Source organism: Ambystoma mexicanum, chromosome 4p (genome assembly GCF_040938575.1).
Source record: "Ambystoma mexicanum isolate Mex_15411 chromosome 4p, UKY_AmexF1_1, whole genome shotgun sequence".
In the NCBI taxonomy this organism is placed as follows: Eukaryota; Metazoa; Chordata; class Amphibia; order Caudata; family Ambystomatidae; genus Ambystoma; species Ambystoma mexicanum.
In genome coordinates, this window is record NC_090927.1 from 1,161,364,339 (window position 1) to 1,161,380,443 (window position 16,105).

Consider the following 16,105-nt stretch of genomic DNA (forward strand, 5'->3'; position numbering starts at 1 on the left):
ATGTGCCTTGAAGCTGCAATAAGAACTTTGAGGCAGTGGAATCAGGGTTCTTCCTTTTTACTTTCCCTCTTCCAATACATCCTAAGGCCTACACATATGGAGCTACTCTCCATATGTACATTTAGTCCCTTGTCGATTGCTATGAGTGCCCTTGCAACACCAATTCCTGTCCAATACTGTTCATCTACAGGAAATGGTGTCCAGCTACAGAGTCAGACCTTTTTGGGGACTAGAAGGAATCAAGATAAAATGTGCCTGTGCGCGATAGTGTCCATCACTCAAGCAGATCTGTGGCAGAGAATGGTGAATGTTATGTTATTTTACTGTATCTTATTACAAGGTTTTTTCTGCCCTTTACGTGGCTTGTTGGTGCATTTGGTGCCGCAAGAAAAAAGGGTGAGGATTTCGGTGGGTTAGTGGGAGAAGAGCAAATGATGCTATTGGACTTTCTCCACAAGGTAGGCAGGGATGTACCATTGCCTGAATGTAGGGAAGCATGTGGTTTGTGTGTCTTCATGTGTGTTACTCAGCAGACCAGAGCCTTTTTCTTGCATACAGGCCATGCTAGAGCGGGTTTCTGGTGTGTCACGTGATTGGCTGTTGATGCTCGGCAGGCCAGAGAACCTTGTCTGGTGCATGTTAGTATAGGGGACCTGAGGAAATGGTAGCAGTTAGTGATCATTTTTAGGAGATGTAATTGAGTGGTGATGGAGAACTTGATTCTTGTGGAGCATGTTCCATGAAGATGAAACAGGCAGGTGATGAGTGATAATGCATAGTTATGTGGGTGTCCATTAGGGTACAAGGTTGAGAGTTAAATGTTGTTCACAGAATCCTTTTGCATTCTTTGCATGAAACACCATGGTTCTCGACCATGTTTGAATTTGTGCCAGGCTACTCAGGAGTGCAAATTACGGCTTGTCATGACATAGCAGATAAAAGCTCCACATGGCACGTAGCCTTTTTAAAGCACGCTGTCTGTCATTTACACATGTGCTTGATGCTGGGCGCTGTTGGTGGATACTGGAATATTGCTGTCTGTGAATGTATACGTGGGTGTTGGTTCAGGTACAAGATTGAGAGGCAGATGTCATTTAGATTATAATTTTGGATAACTTGCATAACACGTCACAGCCCGTGACCATCTTCGAAATCTCATCAAGAAAAGTGTAGGAAAAGTGGCCACATTGTGCAGGAATCAAGTTGCTCAGTGGGCACCAAACTACTGATTCCATATTCTAAAGGCTCTCCGCAATGAGAGCTACTGATCACTTCGGCCACAAATCATACAAATCCCCCTTGCCTTGCATCCATCCCACACATCATGTCCGCTGGCAGCGAGCACGCTGGGCGACATGACATCATAACAGCCCTTGCACCACCATAAACAAAACTTTACACGAACCCTTATTAACTTTCACAACTGCAACATTACTGACCCCTGTCCTCACTTCTGGACATATATGTTATGAGGCCCCTCTGGGACCTTCCCTTAGATATCCATTGTGTATTCTGTGAGCCATGCCAGACTTTCCTGTTAATTTCCTTGGAATATCTGCCCTTCGGAGCATGCTCGCCATCGCTTACGGTTTGTGGTATGTGGGGGTATGCCATTGCCGTTCTGTGCACCATCACCTACGTCCTCCCCCTTATCTCTGGTATCCTGCAAGGTAGTCCCCACCCCGGTGACTCCTTGCCATGATCTCTCCTTGCTCTGGGATGTTAACCACTGGAATCCAGCTGCAGTTTCTGGTGACTTCTTTACCATCTACGGTCGCAGTTCCCATCATCCCTCTAGTTGTGGTTGCTGTCCACGGTGTTGACTCTTGAGGCAGGCACATCTTGTGGCTGGGTTGACTGTTGCATATTAGCACCTAGTCACCCACTTGAATGCTGGATGGTGTTAAGTGCTTCCTTGCTGATTCCTTCTATTTTATCAGCAACTTGTTTGTCTCTTGTCTCAGTGTTATTAATGATGGGTTGATGTCGAGACACATGCTACGGTATCAGGGATATGATCTTTTTGTTAAGGAATGCCTCAGCTGGCGCCACATCTGTGGTCATATACGGTGCGGTTCTGTACGCCCTCAGAAATCTGATCAGGGCCGCTTCCATCAAGCCATCTTTAGCATGGGCGATGCAGAACACCGTGTTCAAGGTCCGAATGAAATGCTCTACATTGCCATTCACTCGTGGCCAGCATGGGGTGATGCAGTGATGTTTGACACCATAGAACTTCTTGAATTCATCAAAGTCTGTCTTTTGAAAAGGAGGTCTATTGTCAGTTCTCTCTGCCTGTGGAAGACCAGGGACGGTGAAAACTTACTCTAATATCTGTCTGCCGATGTAGTCGTAGTTCCAACAAGTGCTTATTTTGCTGTGTGGTTCCAAAATCCATACTCACAGTATGCAACGGGTTGTTGCCCTATTTGGTGACTCAATGGGCGGTGGGTGCATGGGTGGGCACTTGGCTTGACACCATCTGCAGCTTGCAGTAGGGAGTCAACAGTCTTTCCAAAATCTGGAAACCAGATTTTCTCCCTCAATCAGGACTTTACCCTACGTGTTCCCTGATGTCCTGTGCGTGCAACGTGAACAGCAATGCAGATGGAATGACAATTCTTGTCCCTCTGAGGATCGTGCCTTCCGAACCTATGCACGGCTTCAAACAGACCCACCATAGTCCTTGCGTGAATTCTTGTGTTTTGGGAGGGTGATGTGCTTGATCCATCCGAATAGAGCGCCATTGTCTCCCTCTCAGCTGCTCTGCCACTCGCTGATTGCCAGAATGTTGTGACAGGGCTTTGGCTATATCAGCCAGAGGCATTGACTTGGGGATACCCATCCTGGTTTTCATGGCTAACCATGGTTACAAGGGCTTAGACCTCCATTTCTGTGTCACCTGGGAGCGGTATTGGGGTCTCTGGATGCTGGAACAAGACATCTATTAGGTTACCGCCCCCACTCTGAACTGTAGGGTCACAACATAGTCCTGCAACTGCCGCATCCATTGTTACGATCTCAGTGGAGGTCGCAATGCTGAGTCTTTTAAAATTGGTATGCAAGAATTGTGATCAATTATCACTGAAATTAGATGACCAAAGACACATAGTTGGAAATGTGTTATTTCCCAGAGCACTGCAAGTACATCACTTTCTATTTGGGAGAATCATTGTTCTGTATGTGTGAGATTTTTACTAACATATGCGACAGAACGTCTTGTTGCTTCCTTGCCAACCTTCACCAATACCGCACCTAGCCCAACGGGATTGGCACCGCCCGTGATTCTGACGGCCTAATGGGATCCAAAAGTTCCCATCCTCGTCGCCACTATTATGTGCTCTCCCTGATGAGAGCCACTGAGATCCTCGGCCACAAATCACACGCACTCACAGCGGCTAAGAGTAACCAGTACCACCCCAAAAGGCCGGTCTCCTTTTATTCATCCTGCACATCATGTCCGCCGGCAGCCAGCGCGTTATGTAGCATGACGTCATAACGCCACGACCAGCTTTCAGGTTTCCTGGAGGAAGCAACATCCGGGCAATCTAAAGCAGAATGCTGATGAGAACCATAGAAACAGGTTTTCTCCCGTGTCTGCTCTGTCAAGCAGAGCTAGGGCAGAAAAGATGCACGCTGATTTCTTAAATGAAAAGATGAAATAAATGTACAGGCCTAACGGCTCAAAAGTTAAGAAATATCTATATGCGTCAGTGTATTCAGGGGGTGTATGGACATTGATTTTGAAATGAAACGGGGATAGTAGTGTTTCTTTGCTTTCTCATGAATGCACATGTTGCTCTTTCAGGCCAAGCTCTGATTTAAGACGGCACGCCGCAAGGGAGCGCATCTCGACTGCAAGCGAGAAAGGAAGCCCGTCCATGGAGTCCACGAAGGAGACGCGGTATTGTGCGGTTTGCAGTGATTATGCATCCGGGTACCACTATGGAGTTTGGTCCTGTGAAGGCTGCAAGGCCTTCTTCAAAAGAAGCATTCAAGGTAACAAACACGGGCGGGCAAAAGGGACCATTCAGCCATAGCGTGCATGTCACATGCAGCCCATAGTTTCCATGTGTTCTTCACCCACTTGTCAAACACATTGCCCTTATTGAATAGTCCTATGAATTAACTGTGCACAGTTTGACAATATAATGTAGCTTCAGCACTTATCTGTCCTTCTCTTTTATCAAAGGTCTGGAGTTCATTTTCTTTTGTTCCATTTGTTTCAATCTTTTCTGTTTTAGACTAACAACAATGGTCCCAGTTTTCCCTACTTTCAGCGTATGAATTGTTCGATATGTGTAAATCAATGAGACACACAGAGGTGGGCGACCCAAGGGAAGCTCCGGCCAGCTGGGCCCATTGGCTGAACACTACATACCTGCTTTACCTAGAAAAACAAACCTTGCCAGGCTTGGGCTGTGTGACACCTGTCTAGTGCGGGTGGCTCGCTCTTGGGGGGGGGGCTGACTCAACACCAACTTTGTCATGAGAGTATGCCTTGCAAATCCTGTTTCCCATGTGTCATTGTTCTCTATATCCTGTTTATATGGACATCTCAAATCAGATACCTTTGGGAGTAGAGTCATTTCATTGTCTGAGTGAACGCCTCATAATAAGTAGTTATAGGAACTGGATGGGTGCATTTGCACCCGAAAGCCCAAACTCCACACAGTGCTCTAGTCAGCTTCCCTGATTTGTGCATTCTTTCAGGAAAATTAAACTGAGTCACCTTTTATTCCCATGATGCCTCCTGGTTTGACAGGCATAGAAAAGGGTTTGCCTTTTTTATGTGGAACTTCACCTGTTCTTCACATCATGAAACAAAATGATGTAGGACTCTATCAAATAGGAATCCCATACAGGTGACCTCATCACACAACTTTGTTGTTTTGTGTCTGTAAGTATTGAAAGTGCAGTTCCAAAGTGTTTCTAGGTTGACCTTGCTATGCGTTCTGGTACTTGTAGAGTTCATTTCGGGTTGAGAAAAACCAGTTCTGTGTGAAAATGTCGTCACAAAAAGGTCGGCAGTAATGTTTTTTTCTCCTGATTCCCAAAAATCCTCCCCCAACCAATTCTAGTACTGGTGTTATTTACTATTTCAAACTCTAGTCCTAGAATATTTGGGGAAAGTGCTTGATTTCCTTCAGGGTGCAAATTTGGTTAAATATCGCCCCCTGGTGACCTTTTCCTTGGCATCACCATCACTAGATACTGTAAAACACAGCACTTACTTGCCAGCTGGTTTATAATGTGGTATGTGTATTTTTCAAATAAGCTCTGTAACCCAAAGTATCATTTTACTTGTTTTAAATGCCTACATTAGCACATATGCTTATCAGCTATAGCTGAGCTGATAGATTTGCTCCAGTGTCTAAAGTGCAGACTGGTTTTCAATTCTTTGTTTCATCTCCTAAATAAAGCATGTGATCCTGACCAAATCATTATATTTAATTGTGCCATATCTGCCAAAATTGTGATGCAAACTTTTGTTTGTGTGGGGCGGGGAAGCAGGACACCAGGTATGGGTTTTGTGTTGTGGGCAGGTGGAGAAGCAGGACTCAAGATTTGGTTGTTTATTGTGAGAAATGGAGAGGTTGGATGCCAGCTAGGGGTCTTGTGTTGTGGGGCTGGGGCGCAGAACTCTCAGATATGGGTTTTGTGTTGTGGAAAAGGGGAGGGGGTCGGGTGTAGGAGGCCAGTTATGGGCTGTATGTTGTCTGGGTTGTAGAGGGAGGATGCCAGATAATGTATCTTGTGGTGTGTATTTGGGGATGCAAGGTGCCAGCTGTGGTTCATTTGCTGATTTGGCTCATTTATGGACCCATGCTAGACCGGCAACCGAGCTCTTGCTTCACTTTTTATAACCCAATAATTCGGTGGCTGTAATAAAACCAGATTTCATTGCTTTTTTCCTCAGTGGCCACCTAAAATAAATGCAATCTTAGCTGAGCCAGTTGCAAATGTTTGCCTAACAGACCCCAGTTAAAGAAAGCCCCCTTAAATCTCGAGTGTTTTAGTAAATGCAAATACATGGCAGATGCCCCTGTTGCTAAGAACTTGGAAATGGTTGTCCAATCACATTGAAACTACTGTGGAATTAATTACCTACTTATGGCACGGTATCAGCCTGATTATCCTCTTGCTTTCAGCGGAGAAGTAGCTACATGCAGATAATAGACCATGTTAATTGCCTATTGTATCAAGGGGTCAGCTGTTTCATTAACCATGTTCCTGGATCTCTCAGTGCAGTTTTAGACAATTGACAGCGAGACACTTACAGCGCCCTGATGTACAGACAGTTCAAAACAGTTCTTAAGGTGCACACTGGCTCAAGGAAATTCATTAGAGCCCATTTTGCAATAGTTTCTCTCTGTGTCTGGTATTTTCTCTCATCAGTAACTCCACTTGCTCTAGTGTGTATTTGTTTGATGCAGACTTCTATTTACTTTCTCAGATTCAAGCCGACAGATGTCTCGAACATGCTTTTTCATGGCTTGCACTCACCTATTTAGGCCAAATAGCATGTTAACTGGCATGCAAGAAACCCATGTCTTAAGATACATCAATAAACTCTTACAAAAGTAACAATCGAGCACAGACTACCCCGCCCTTCCACACGATTTGGTGGGGTATTGGCCTACAACCAACTGGAGACTCTTATCTCCTGTTCGCTTGATCAAAACCTAGTTAATTTATTTAAACCAAAATGTATTCCTAATTATCCATAACTTCATGGTAGAAAAACATATGGATAAAAACATGGATGAAAAACGATCAATATAAATTCACAATCCATATCTAAATGGTATCTCTTACAAAAATGATATTTGTGCTGTTAGTAGCAGTGTGATTAAACACACTATGTTGTGATCGAATACACCTATCCCTGGTGCAAATGACACAGTATCTCGTACACAGCATTGGGACCCTAGTCTGATAACAAGATCTGCAACCTTTGGTATGCATCATGAACAACCAATTGTGTACTGGGCTCGTGGTTAAATGCAGCACTTCCACCTGTGGACAATGGGGAGGTCAGGGATGAGAACAGTCCTTGTGTCTTTCGTCTGACCCAGGGCTTCATCATTATTTATTTATTGTATTTATTTATTTGTATTTGTATATGGCGCCAAAAGTCCACAGTTATCGGGGCGCCAGGGTAACATGAACACCAAAAGACGAACATAGAAGACAGGACATGTCACTCATGCCTACATTATACAGCTGGTAGACCTAAACCCTGATCTGGGTGCTCGCGAGAAGAAGAAGAATGAAGAATGAAGATGAGATGTACATTCACTTTCAAAAAGAACCATGCCTAATAGTCATAGCGGGAAAAGGTGCCAATAAATAATAACAAGCATAACCAATTGCTTTCATAGAGAGGGACTCGTATTATGAAAAGATTTCAACAAATGCTAATTTGTTCCAAAAATAAGCTGGACAGGGAGGGTCTCGACACGGGTAAGTATTGAGGATAAAGAGAATATGAGAAATGTAAAAGACCAGGAAAGAGGAAATGGAAACTGTTAGGGTTTCAGAAAATCTGAAAAGCTAGTCACGATTTTAATTTCATTTTTAGTTAGCAAACGGAATCCTGCTCAGAGAGCTGCCCTTCTTTCTGTCTGCTGGCTGTTGCAGCATGGCTTTTGATGACACAACTCAACTAATAAGAGTAAAGAGACCTGCACAAGTTTCTATATGGATATTGTTGGGATGTGAGTTCACAATGCCTACTGCAGGCCAGGACAGAGCATAATTCCAGATTCCTTTCTTCTAAAATAGCTTCTTATGGCACTTTTCAGACATGAATTGATTGGTAGTGTTTTTATTTTATGCATTGCTGGAATATAAGATGGAAAGGAAGACAATGGGCCTCATTACAAATTTTCCTGTCCGGAAACAGCGTTAGCAGTAAGCCTACCGGCACTGTTGTTTCCGGACCGGCTAACTACGATTTTGCGGGTAGGTGCCGTTCCACCCACCAGGGTCAGACCTGGCTGGCAGAACGGCACCCGCCCGCAGAGTCTCACGGAAGCACCAGCACCGTTATTAACGGTGCCAGTGATTCTGTGGTCCCCATTTCCATGGAGTCCTATGTGACTCAATGGGTATGGTGACTTATAAAATTACCGGCACCTGACTTTCCGGCCGCCTGTGTCAGAATACCCCGGTGTTACTGGGAAGTCAGGCTCCGGTATTTCATTATGGGTCTATTCATTACGGGTTTGGCTGCAACCTGCCAGTTTTACAGGCACGGTTACTGCCAGACCCGTAATGAGGCCCAATATATGCATGCTAACTTTTATTTTAAACAACAAAACACTACTTATAGATGCATTTGCTCAAACTGCTTAAACTATTTTTCAGCAACACATTACAAGATGCCTATTAGTGTTTTTTAGAATTGAAACAGTCTACACTTATAACATATATTATTGCTCCAGATAAGATTTTGAGGTGGGAGTATTTTACTCTCTATTCTTAAACTTTAATCGTAAATGTGATTTCAAGAGAGTAAAGATGAGTTTTCTCCTTTGCAAGAGAGTAAAATGTATGTGACATCCAGCTGACGTGTGCAAAAACTATGGAAATCATTACCATGCAGCAGCTTTCTGCATTGTGACAGAATACACCTTTCATTATTTCTCTAAGGTCTGGCCATCAGATCTCTCCTGCTAATATTTAAATGTTGAAAACACAAAAACCTAGCCAATTACATATTAAGGCAAACATGAATTGTATTGTGTGTTTTTAGTCGATAGCAGAATTATCTTTTGATGTTTAATGAAAGTCCTAATTTCCTGCAACTATTACTACCTAATGGTATGCCAATGTTATGATACAACAGTGCAGAGAGGCAAAGACTTCATGCTAAATTCTATACCTAATCTCATGGTCATTGCTATTTGTATAGCACTTTTGGCAAAGCACTGTACATAGAACATATTTAGCACAATTATCACCAAACCCGAAGTTGGTGCTCCTTTATCGACCTCTAAAATATGGAAGGCTGAGTTGGCCTTACCAGGATTCGAACCTGCAACTTAGAGATCACCAACTGTTCGCAGCAACGAGTGCTCAATGATTGCTCAATAAGCGATCTTCTCCAGCATTGGATCTTTCATGGATTCACATGCTTAGAATATTCCCCGTCGTCAGGCTGGGAATCCCCGGTACATTATATAGACCCTTTCCCGTAGGAAAACTTTTTCGACGCTTATGCGTCCTATCCACCTCGTTTTGTATCATGCGTGCCCGCAACGTCAGGACGTCATGATATAAATACAGGACCCGCCCCCGCGCTCCCTCAGATTTCAACCGTCTTTCAAAGTAGTGGGATCCTCGTGTTTACTACTAGTGAAAACTAGGTTGTTTTTTCTGTTTCGCTTCGGCGAAGTTCAAATTCTGGAGAATTATGTCTGGAAAAGCGTTATTTCGCCCGTGTGCAACATGTGGCCTCAAAAAAGTTTATGAAGGAGACGGCCACATGGACTGTATCTACTGTCTCCACCCACACCACACGGCGGATACATGTGAGATATGCCAGGGTTTCTCCCAAAAAACCCTTAAGGACCGTAAAAGAAGGCTGGTCGACTGGCTTAATGACGGAGCGGGTGCCTACCCGGCTTCGGAAGTTGGCTCCATGGCCTCCAGGAGCAAGTCGGAGCCTCCATCAAAAAAGGTGCGGCCAGCGGAAATTCGCACTGAGGACAAGCATAAGGGGAAACATGCTGGATCTTCCTCATCACATAAAAAGCCCTCCTCCTCATCATCTAAGACGGAGAGGCTAGCGCTGTCAAAATCCTCCTCAGGGGACCGTCCCAGGTCTTCCATGAGTCGAGATGCTTCAGCCGGGAAGTCGGCATCGAAATCGATGACGAAGTCTAAGGGCTCGACGACGACGACGTGCTCGTCGACCTCGGTGTCATTGACGATGCCTATTACCGTTCAGGCAGCAGCGGTTGGGATTCCTTCGTCGACGGAGACTCAGTCTATGGCTTGGCTGCCAGAGGTCTATGACCCTATCCCCCCGGAGGTCTTACTGCAGCCAGACACGGCCTGCTCGGCGGAAGGAGAAGGTGACACGGTTCTGCAGCCATCGGATTTAGGCTTACGGCCTTCCACGTCGGCGACGACGACGATGAGTGCGAGCGGGGGTATGGTACCTATATCATCCACGTTACTGACCCCCCAGACGGTTTTGTCTCTGGATGTGCTTAATACTCTTCAGAAGCTCCTGCAACGGCTGGATATGAGGTTCCCTCAACCTGGGACGCCATCGTCACTTTTTTCTGTACCTTCCATCGACGAGCAAACTTGTACGGCTCGCTCGACGACTAAACACCCATCGGCTCCCCAGGTGGTAAAAGATCGTCCTCGAGCTCAGGAGGAGGGTGAGTTGTCGGAGTCCGACTCTATACTGGGTGACTCGGGTTCAGACATCTCCCTGTCACCGTCGAGGGACCCAACATGGAATTCGGATGTAGAGTTAGAGTCTACGAGGAGCCAGACACAGCCATCTCCCCCGGATGATGTGGGAGCCTTCCATGCAATGATGGGAAAAGCTTGTTCCGAGTTCGGCTTGATTCCTGAGGAGCAGAAGAAAGACTGTTTCCTTTTTGACCACATGGGTCAAAGGAGAAAATCGGTATTTGCCATCCCAATCCTGGACCACGTGTGGCAAGAAGGTCTCAAGACGATGCGCCATCCGTTCTCGGAGCCAGCCATAAAAGGACGGATCGAGAAAAAGTTTAAAGCTCCGGAGTCCACTCCAAAATGTCTAACATCACAGCCTCTGTCTGACTCGGTGGTGTCGGCGGCAGCGGCTAGGAAGGCCAGGGTGCAGCAAAAATGTTCAACGCCACCGGAAAGCGAGGCTAGGAGGCAGGACGCCTTTGGAAAAAAGGTGCTCTCGGTCGGAGCGACGACAGTAAGAGCAGCCAATTCCTTAGCGATCGTGTCACGATATGATAGAGAAATGTGGCACAAACTAGCCCCTATCCTAGAACACCTGCCAGATGAACACCGGAAAGCAGCTATGTTACTGGTGCGGGATGGTGAAGAGGCCTCGAACCACGCTATTAATATCGCAGTTGACCTAGCAGAGTCTGGCTTCAAACAAATAAACCATGGAGTAGTGCTTCGTCGACCAGCGTGGCTCAAATGTACTACTTTCCGTCCTGAAGTCCAGTACAAAGTCCTTGACATGCCATGCGAAGGGGAACACCTGTTTGGCGAAAAGGTTGATGAAGCGCTGAAAGGGATGAAAGAAGACACGGATACTGCTAGGTCCCTCGGCGCCCTTCAAACGGGTAGAAACTTTCGCTCTTTTCGCCCCTTCAGGGGTGCTTCTGGAAACTTCCGCTTTGGAGCCTCGAGGGACCGTGGACTTAACAGGCCCTCGTACTCTTCACAAGGGTTCAGACGAGCGTCCCAGTCGGCACGTAGAAGCAGGGACTATCAAGCCTCCAGGCGGCGAGGCTTGGGTCCGTCGTCAACGAAGAACAAGCAAACCAGCAACCAATGACGGCCTTCGGAACGTCCTGGGGTGTCGAGTCTCTCATCACTTAGACCGATGGAAATGCATCACCACAGATCGATGGGTTCTAGACACGATTCGCATGGGTCATGCGCTACATTTCAAAGACAAGCCTCCGCGTCTTCCTCCTTTATTCTCGACACAGCCCCACCTCCGAATCCTACGACAAGAGGCGGCGCTTATGTTGCGAAAAGGGGCGGTAGAGAGAGTTCCTGTGACACAGGAAGGACAAGGAGTTTATTCCAGGTTCTTCGTCGTCAAGAAGCCAAACGGCAAATGGAGGCCCATTCTCGACCTGAGGGTACTCAACAAGTGGCTAAAGAGCCTAAAATTCAAAATGCTAAAGCTCCAAGAGGTTATCAGGTCGGTGCAACCCATGGATTATCTATCATCACTAGACCTTCAAGATGCTTATTTTCACATCCCAATACGCCCACGACACAGGAGATATTTAAGGTTCGTCGTCGGGAGAAAGCATTTTCAGTTCAAGGTCCTCCCGTTCGGGCTCAAGTCCTCCCCCAGGACGTTCACCAAGTGCTTGGCCCCTATAGTGGCCCATTTAAGAAAGGATGGTCACCATGTCTATCCATATCTAGACGACTGGCTGGTCAGAGGTTCGTCCAAGGAACAAACACGAGACAGTCTAAGGGCCACAGTGTCCCTCTTACAGGAACTGGGCTTCGCAATAAACTTCAACAAGTCCTCCGTAGAGCCTTCGAGGACCTTGGTCTTTCTAGGAGCGGAGTTTCATACACACACAAGCCTGGTGAGACCATCCAGCGAAAGAATTCAGAAACTTCAAAGCAAGGCGTCGGAATGGAGAGGCGGTACCAAGGTTTCAGTGCGCAAGTACATGTCCCTGCTAGGGACCATGTCGTCCTGCATTCCGTTGATAAACAACTGCCGTCTGTTTATGAGACCTTGCCAGGAATTTCTAGCGGACTGTTGGGCGCAGAGCCGAGGTCGCTGGTCCGACAGACTGGTCGTCGACGAACAACTAGTTCAAGCACTCTGCTGGCGGAGAGTGTCTACTCATCTAACAAAAGGAATGCCTCTACTGGAACCAGAGTTCCAAAAGACGGTGGTGACGGATGCATCGCTAAGCGGATGGGGAGCTCATCTGGATACGTTACAGGTACAAGGCCAGTGGTCGTTGCAGGAGTCCTCCCTGCATATCAACCTGCTAGAACTGAGAGCAGTGCGATGGGCTCTGAAATCTTTTCTTCCTCAACTGAGGGACTCGGTGGTGCGTGTCATGACGGACAACACCACTACGATGTTCTACTTGAGGAAACAAAGAGGGACACGTTCCAGGTCCCTATCGACGGAGGCACAGAAAATCTGGCATTGGGCCCTGCAACACAACATGCAAATCTTAGCGTTCCACCTACCAGGCGTGAGAAACGTGGAAGCCGATGCCCTCAGCAGAGAAATGAACGAAGTTCACGAATGGGTGCTGAACGACCAACAACTACAACAAGTATTCAAGAAATGGGGACACCCTTCCATAGACTTGTTTGCGACGAAGAACAACAGGAAATGCCATCAGTACGCAAGCAGATGGCCTCAGCAGGGCTCACTGGGGGATGCGTTCTCCTTCCCATGGACGAACAAATTCCTATACGCATTCCCTCCATTTCCCCTTGTACGGAGGACGTTGCAATGGATCCTCAGGTACCCATGTCGGGTAATTCTGGTGGCCCCGTACTGGGCCAGACAGGTGTGGTTTTCAGACCTGCTACACTTAGCGGTGGCGGAACCGATGAGATTCCAGAAGACCCCCGACCTTCTGTCTCGACAGGAGGGTGTCGTTTGGCATCACGACCCGGACAGCCTCAAGTTGACGGCCTGGCTCCTGACTTCACCGAATTTGGTCGGCTAACGATTCCGGAGGACTGTCGGCGTATCCTGCAAGCGGCAAGAGCACCTTCCACAAACGCCTCATACGCGTACAAATGGAGAAGTTTCTGTCAATGGTGCGAGGATCAACCAGGTTTGGCCCCGCAATCGATTAAGCCGGAACAGCTCCTTCCATACTTGCTGTTCTTAGCTCAAAAGGGCCTGTCGGTATCGTCAATAAAAGTACACCTAGCAGCCATTTCCAGGTTTACTCGTCAATGGCATTCGGCACCATTGTTCAGCGACCGTCTGATTAAGCACTTCCTTAAAGGCCTCTTTCGGAGTTTCCCTCCAGAGAAGAAATTTCCGCCGGAGTGGAGCCTCAATCTGGTCTTAACGTCTCTTATGAAGCCTCCTTTTGAGCCAATGTCATCATCGTCTCTAAAGTTTTTGTCGTGGAAATTGGCCTTCCTGGTGGCCATCACTTCAGCCCGACGTATTTCAGAAGTTCAGGCTCTAATGGTAGACCCACCATACTTACGATTTTTCAAGAACAAGGTAGTCCTAGCCACTAACCCGCAGTTCATACCAAAAGCTCCTTCGGTGTTCCATAAACACTCCTCTATTGTGTTGCCTACGTTTTTTCCGGAGCCATGCTCGGGAGCGGAGCGCATGCTACACACATTGGATGTAAAAAGGGCTCTCAAGTTCAATCTTCATCGTACGCAACCGTTCAGAGAAACGAGACAGCTGTTCGTGGCCTATGGTTTGGGGGCTAAAGGAAAAGCCATTTCGAAGCAAGGACTGTCAAGATGGGTGTCATCTACCATTTCGTACTGCCATTCCAGGGCAGGGAAGCCTCTTCTACGACGGCCAAGAGCTCATTCAACTAGAGCAGCGGCATCGTCGACGGCACTGTGGGCCGGAGTCCCTCTGGGGGACATCTGCATGGCGGCTACCTGGGCGGCTACACACACCTTTACCAGCCATTACTGCCTGTCGCAGCAACATGCCGAAGATACCCGGATGGGACAGGCGGTGCTTCGACACCTATTCCAATAAGGTAAGCCCCGGCTGAGGGGTTGCATCCTATGGAATTCATGACTGCATGTGGTTCGTTTTCCTATGTTAACGATTACTGATGTATACATGATCATAGGGAACGGCCTTGGCGAAGAAAGTATATGGGTTTGCATGCACGCCTCCTCTTTGGGGGTGGTACTGCTATGTAATCTATTCTAAGCATGTGAATCCATGAAAGATCCAATGCTGGAGAAGGGAATAGTTTCTTACCTGTAACTCCATTTCTCCAGCATTGGTATCTTTCATGGATTCACATGCGCCCACCTGCCTCCCCTGAATATGCAAACCGGTTCCCCCACTACTTTGGGGGCCGAAATCTGAGGGAGCGCGGGGGCGGGTCCTGTATTTATATCATGACGTCCTGACGTTGCGGGCACGCATGATACAAAACGAGGTGGATAGGACGCATAAGCGGCGAAAAAGTTTTCCTACGGGAAAGGGTCTATATAATGTACCGGGGATTCCCAGCCTGACGACGGGGAATATTCTAAGCATGTGAATCCATGAAAGATACCAATGCTGGAGAAATGGAGTTACAGGTAAGAAACTATTCCCTTATTGGCTATCATCCTTCAGAGGTCGGTAAACTGAGTATTGACTGAGGTATAATAATCACAGTGCCTTGATGTTGGACGAACCATGCATGAAGTGCTACATACAGTCAATAGCTATCTGGATTTTCACAGGGACAGGCTTTGCTGAGTTTCTATTTCAATTTCAAATATAACTTTAATTTATTTGTTTTTGAACAGCACTTGCACTTCCTGGAGAGTCAGGTTTTGGATGTTTTAATTGCAGTCTTGAAGATTTGAGAGGCTAGAATACACCTTTCATTATTTCTCTAAGGTCTGGCCATCAGATCTCTCCTGCTAATATTTAAATGTTGAAAACACAAAAACCTAGCCAATTACATATTAAGGCAAACATGAATTGTATTGTGTGTTTTGAGTCGATAGCAGAATTATCTTTTGATGTTTAATGAAAGTCCTAATTTCCTGCAACTATTACTACCTAATGGTATGCCAATGTTATGATACAACAGTGCAGAGAGGCAAAGACTTCATGCTAAATTCTATACCTAATCTCATGGTCATTGCTATTTGTATAGCACTTTTGGCAAAGCACTGTACATAGAACATATTTAGCAAAATTATCACCAAACCCGAAGTTGGTGCTCCTTTATCGACCTCTAAAATATGGAAGGCTGAGTTGGCCTTACCAGGATTCGAACCTGCAACTTAGAGATCACGAACTGTTCGCAGCAACGAGTGCTCAATGATTGCTCAATAAGCGATCTTATTGGCTATCATCCTTCAGAGGTCGGTAAACTGAGTATTGACTGAGGTATAATAATCACAGTGCCTTGATGTTGGACGAACCATGCATGAAGTGCTACATACAGTCAATAGCTATCTGGATTTTCACAGGGACAGGCTTTGCTGAGTTTCTATTTCAATTTCAAATATAACTTTAATTTATTTGTTTTTGAACAGCACTTGCACTTCCTGGAGAGTCAGGTTTTGGATGTTTTAATTGTAGTCTTGAAGATTTGAGAGGCTGGAACACCTGTGATCGGTGTAATGACAATCACTGACCCTTGAGCAAAGCCTCTGCTGCCACTGACCATTTATAGTAATG

At 46.3% G+C, this 16,105-nt stretch overlaps 1 protein-coding gene across 2 annotated transcripts in view; it reads left to right on the forward strand.

Moving 5' to 3' along the window:
- ESR1 (estrogen receptor 1) overlaps nucleotides 1-16,105 on the forward strand; it is a 2,052,928-nt gene that overhangs the window by 269,968 nt on the left and 1,766,855 nt on the right. For both annotated transcript variants that reach the window (XM_069606778.1, XM_069606777.1), the window contains exon 2: nucleotides 3,809-3,999. In XM_069606778.1, coding sequence (XP_069462879.1) covers nucleotides 3,809-3,999 — 191 coding nt within the window. The remainder of the gene's footprint in view (nucleotides 1-3,808; nucleotides 4,000-16,105) is intronic.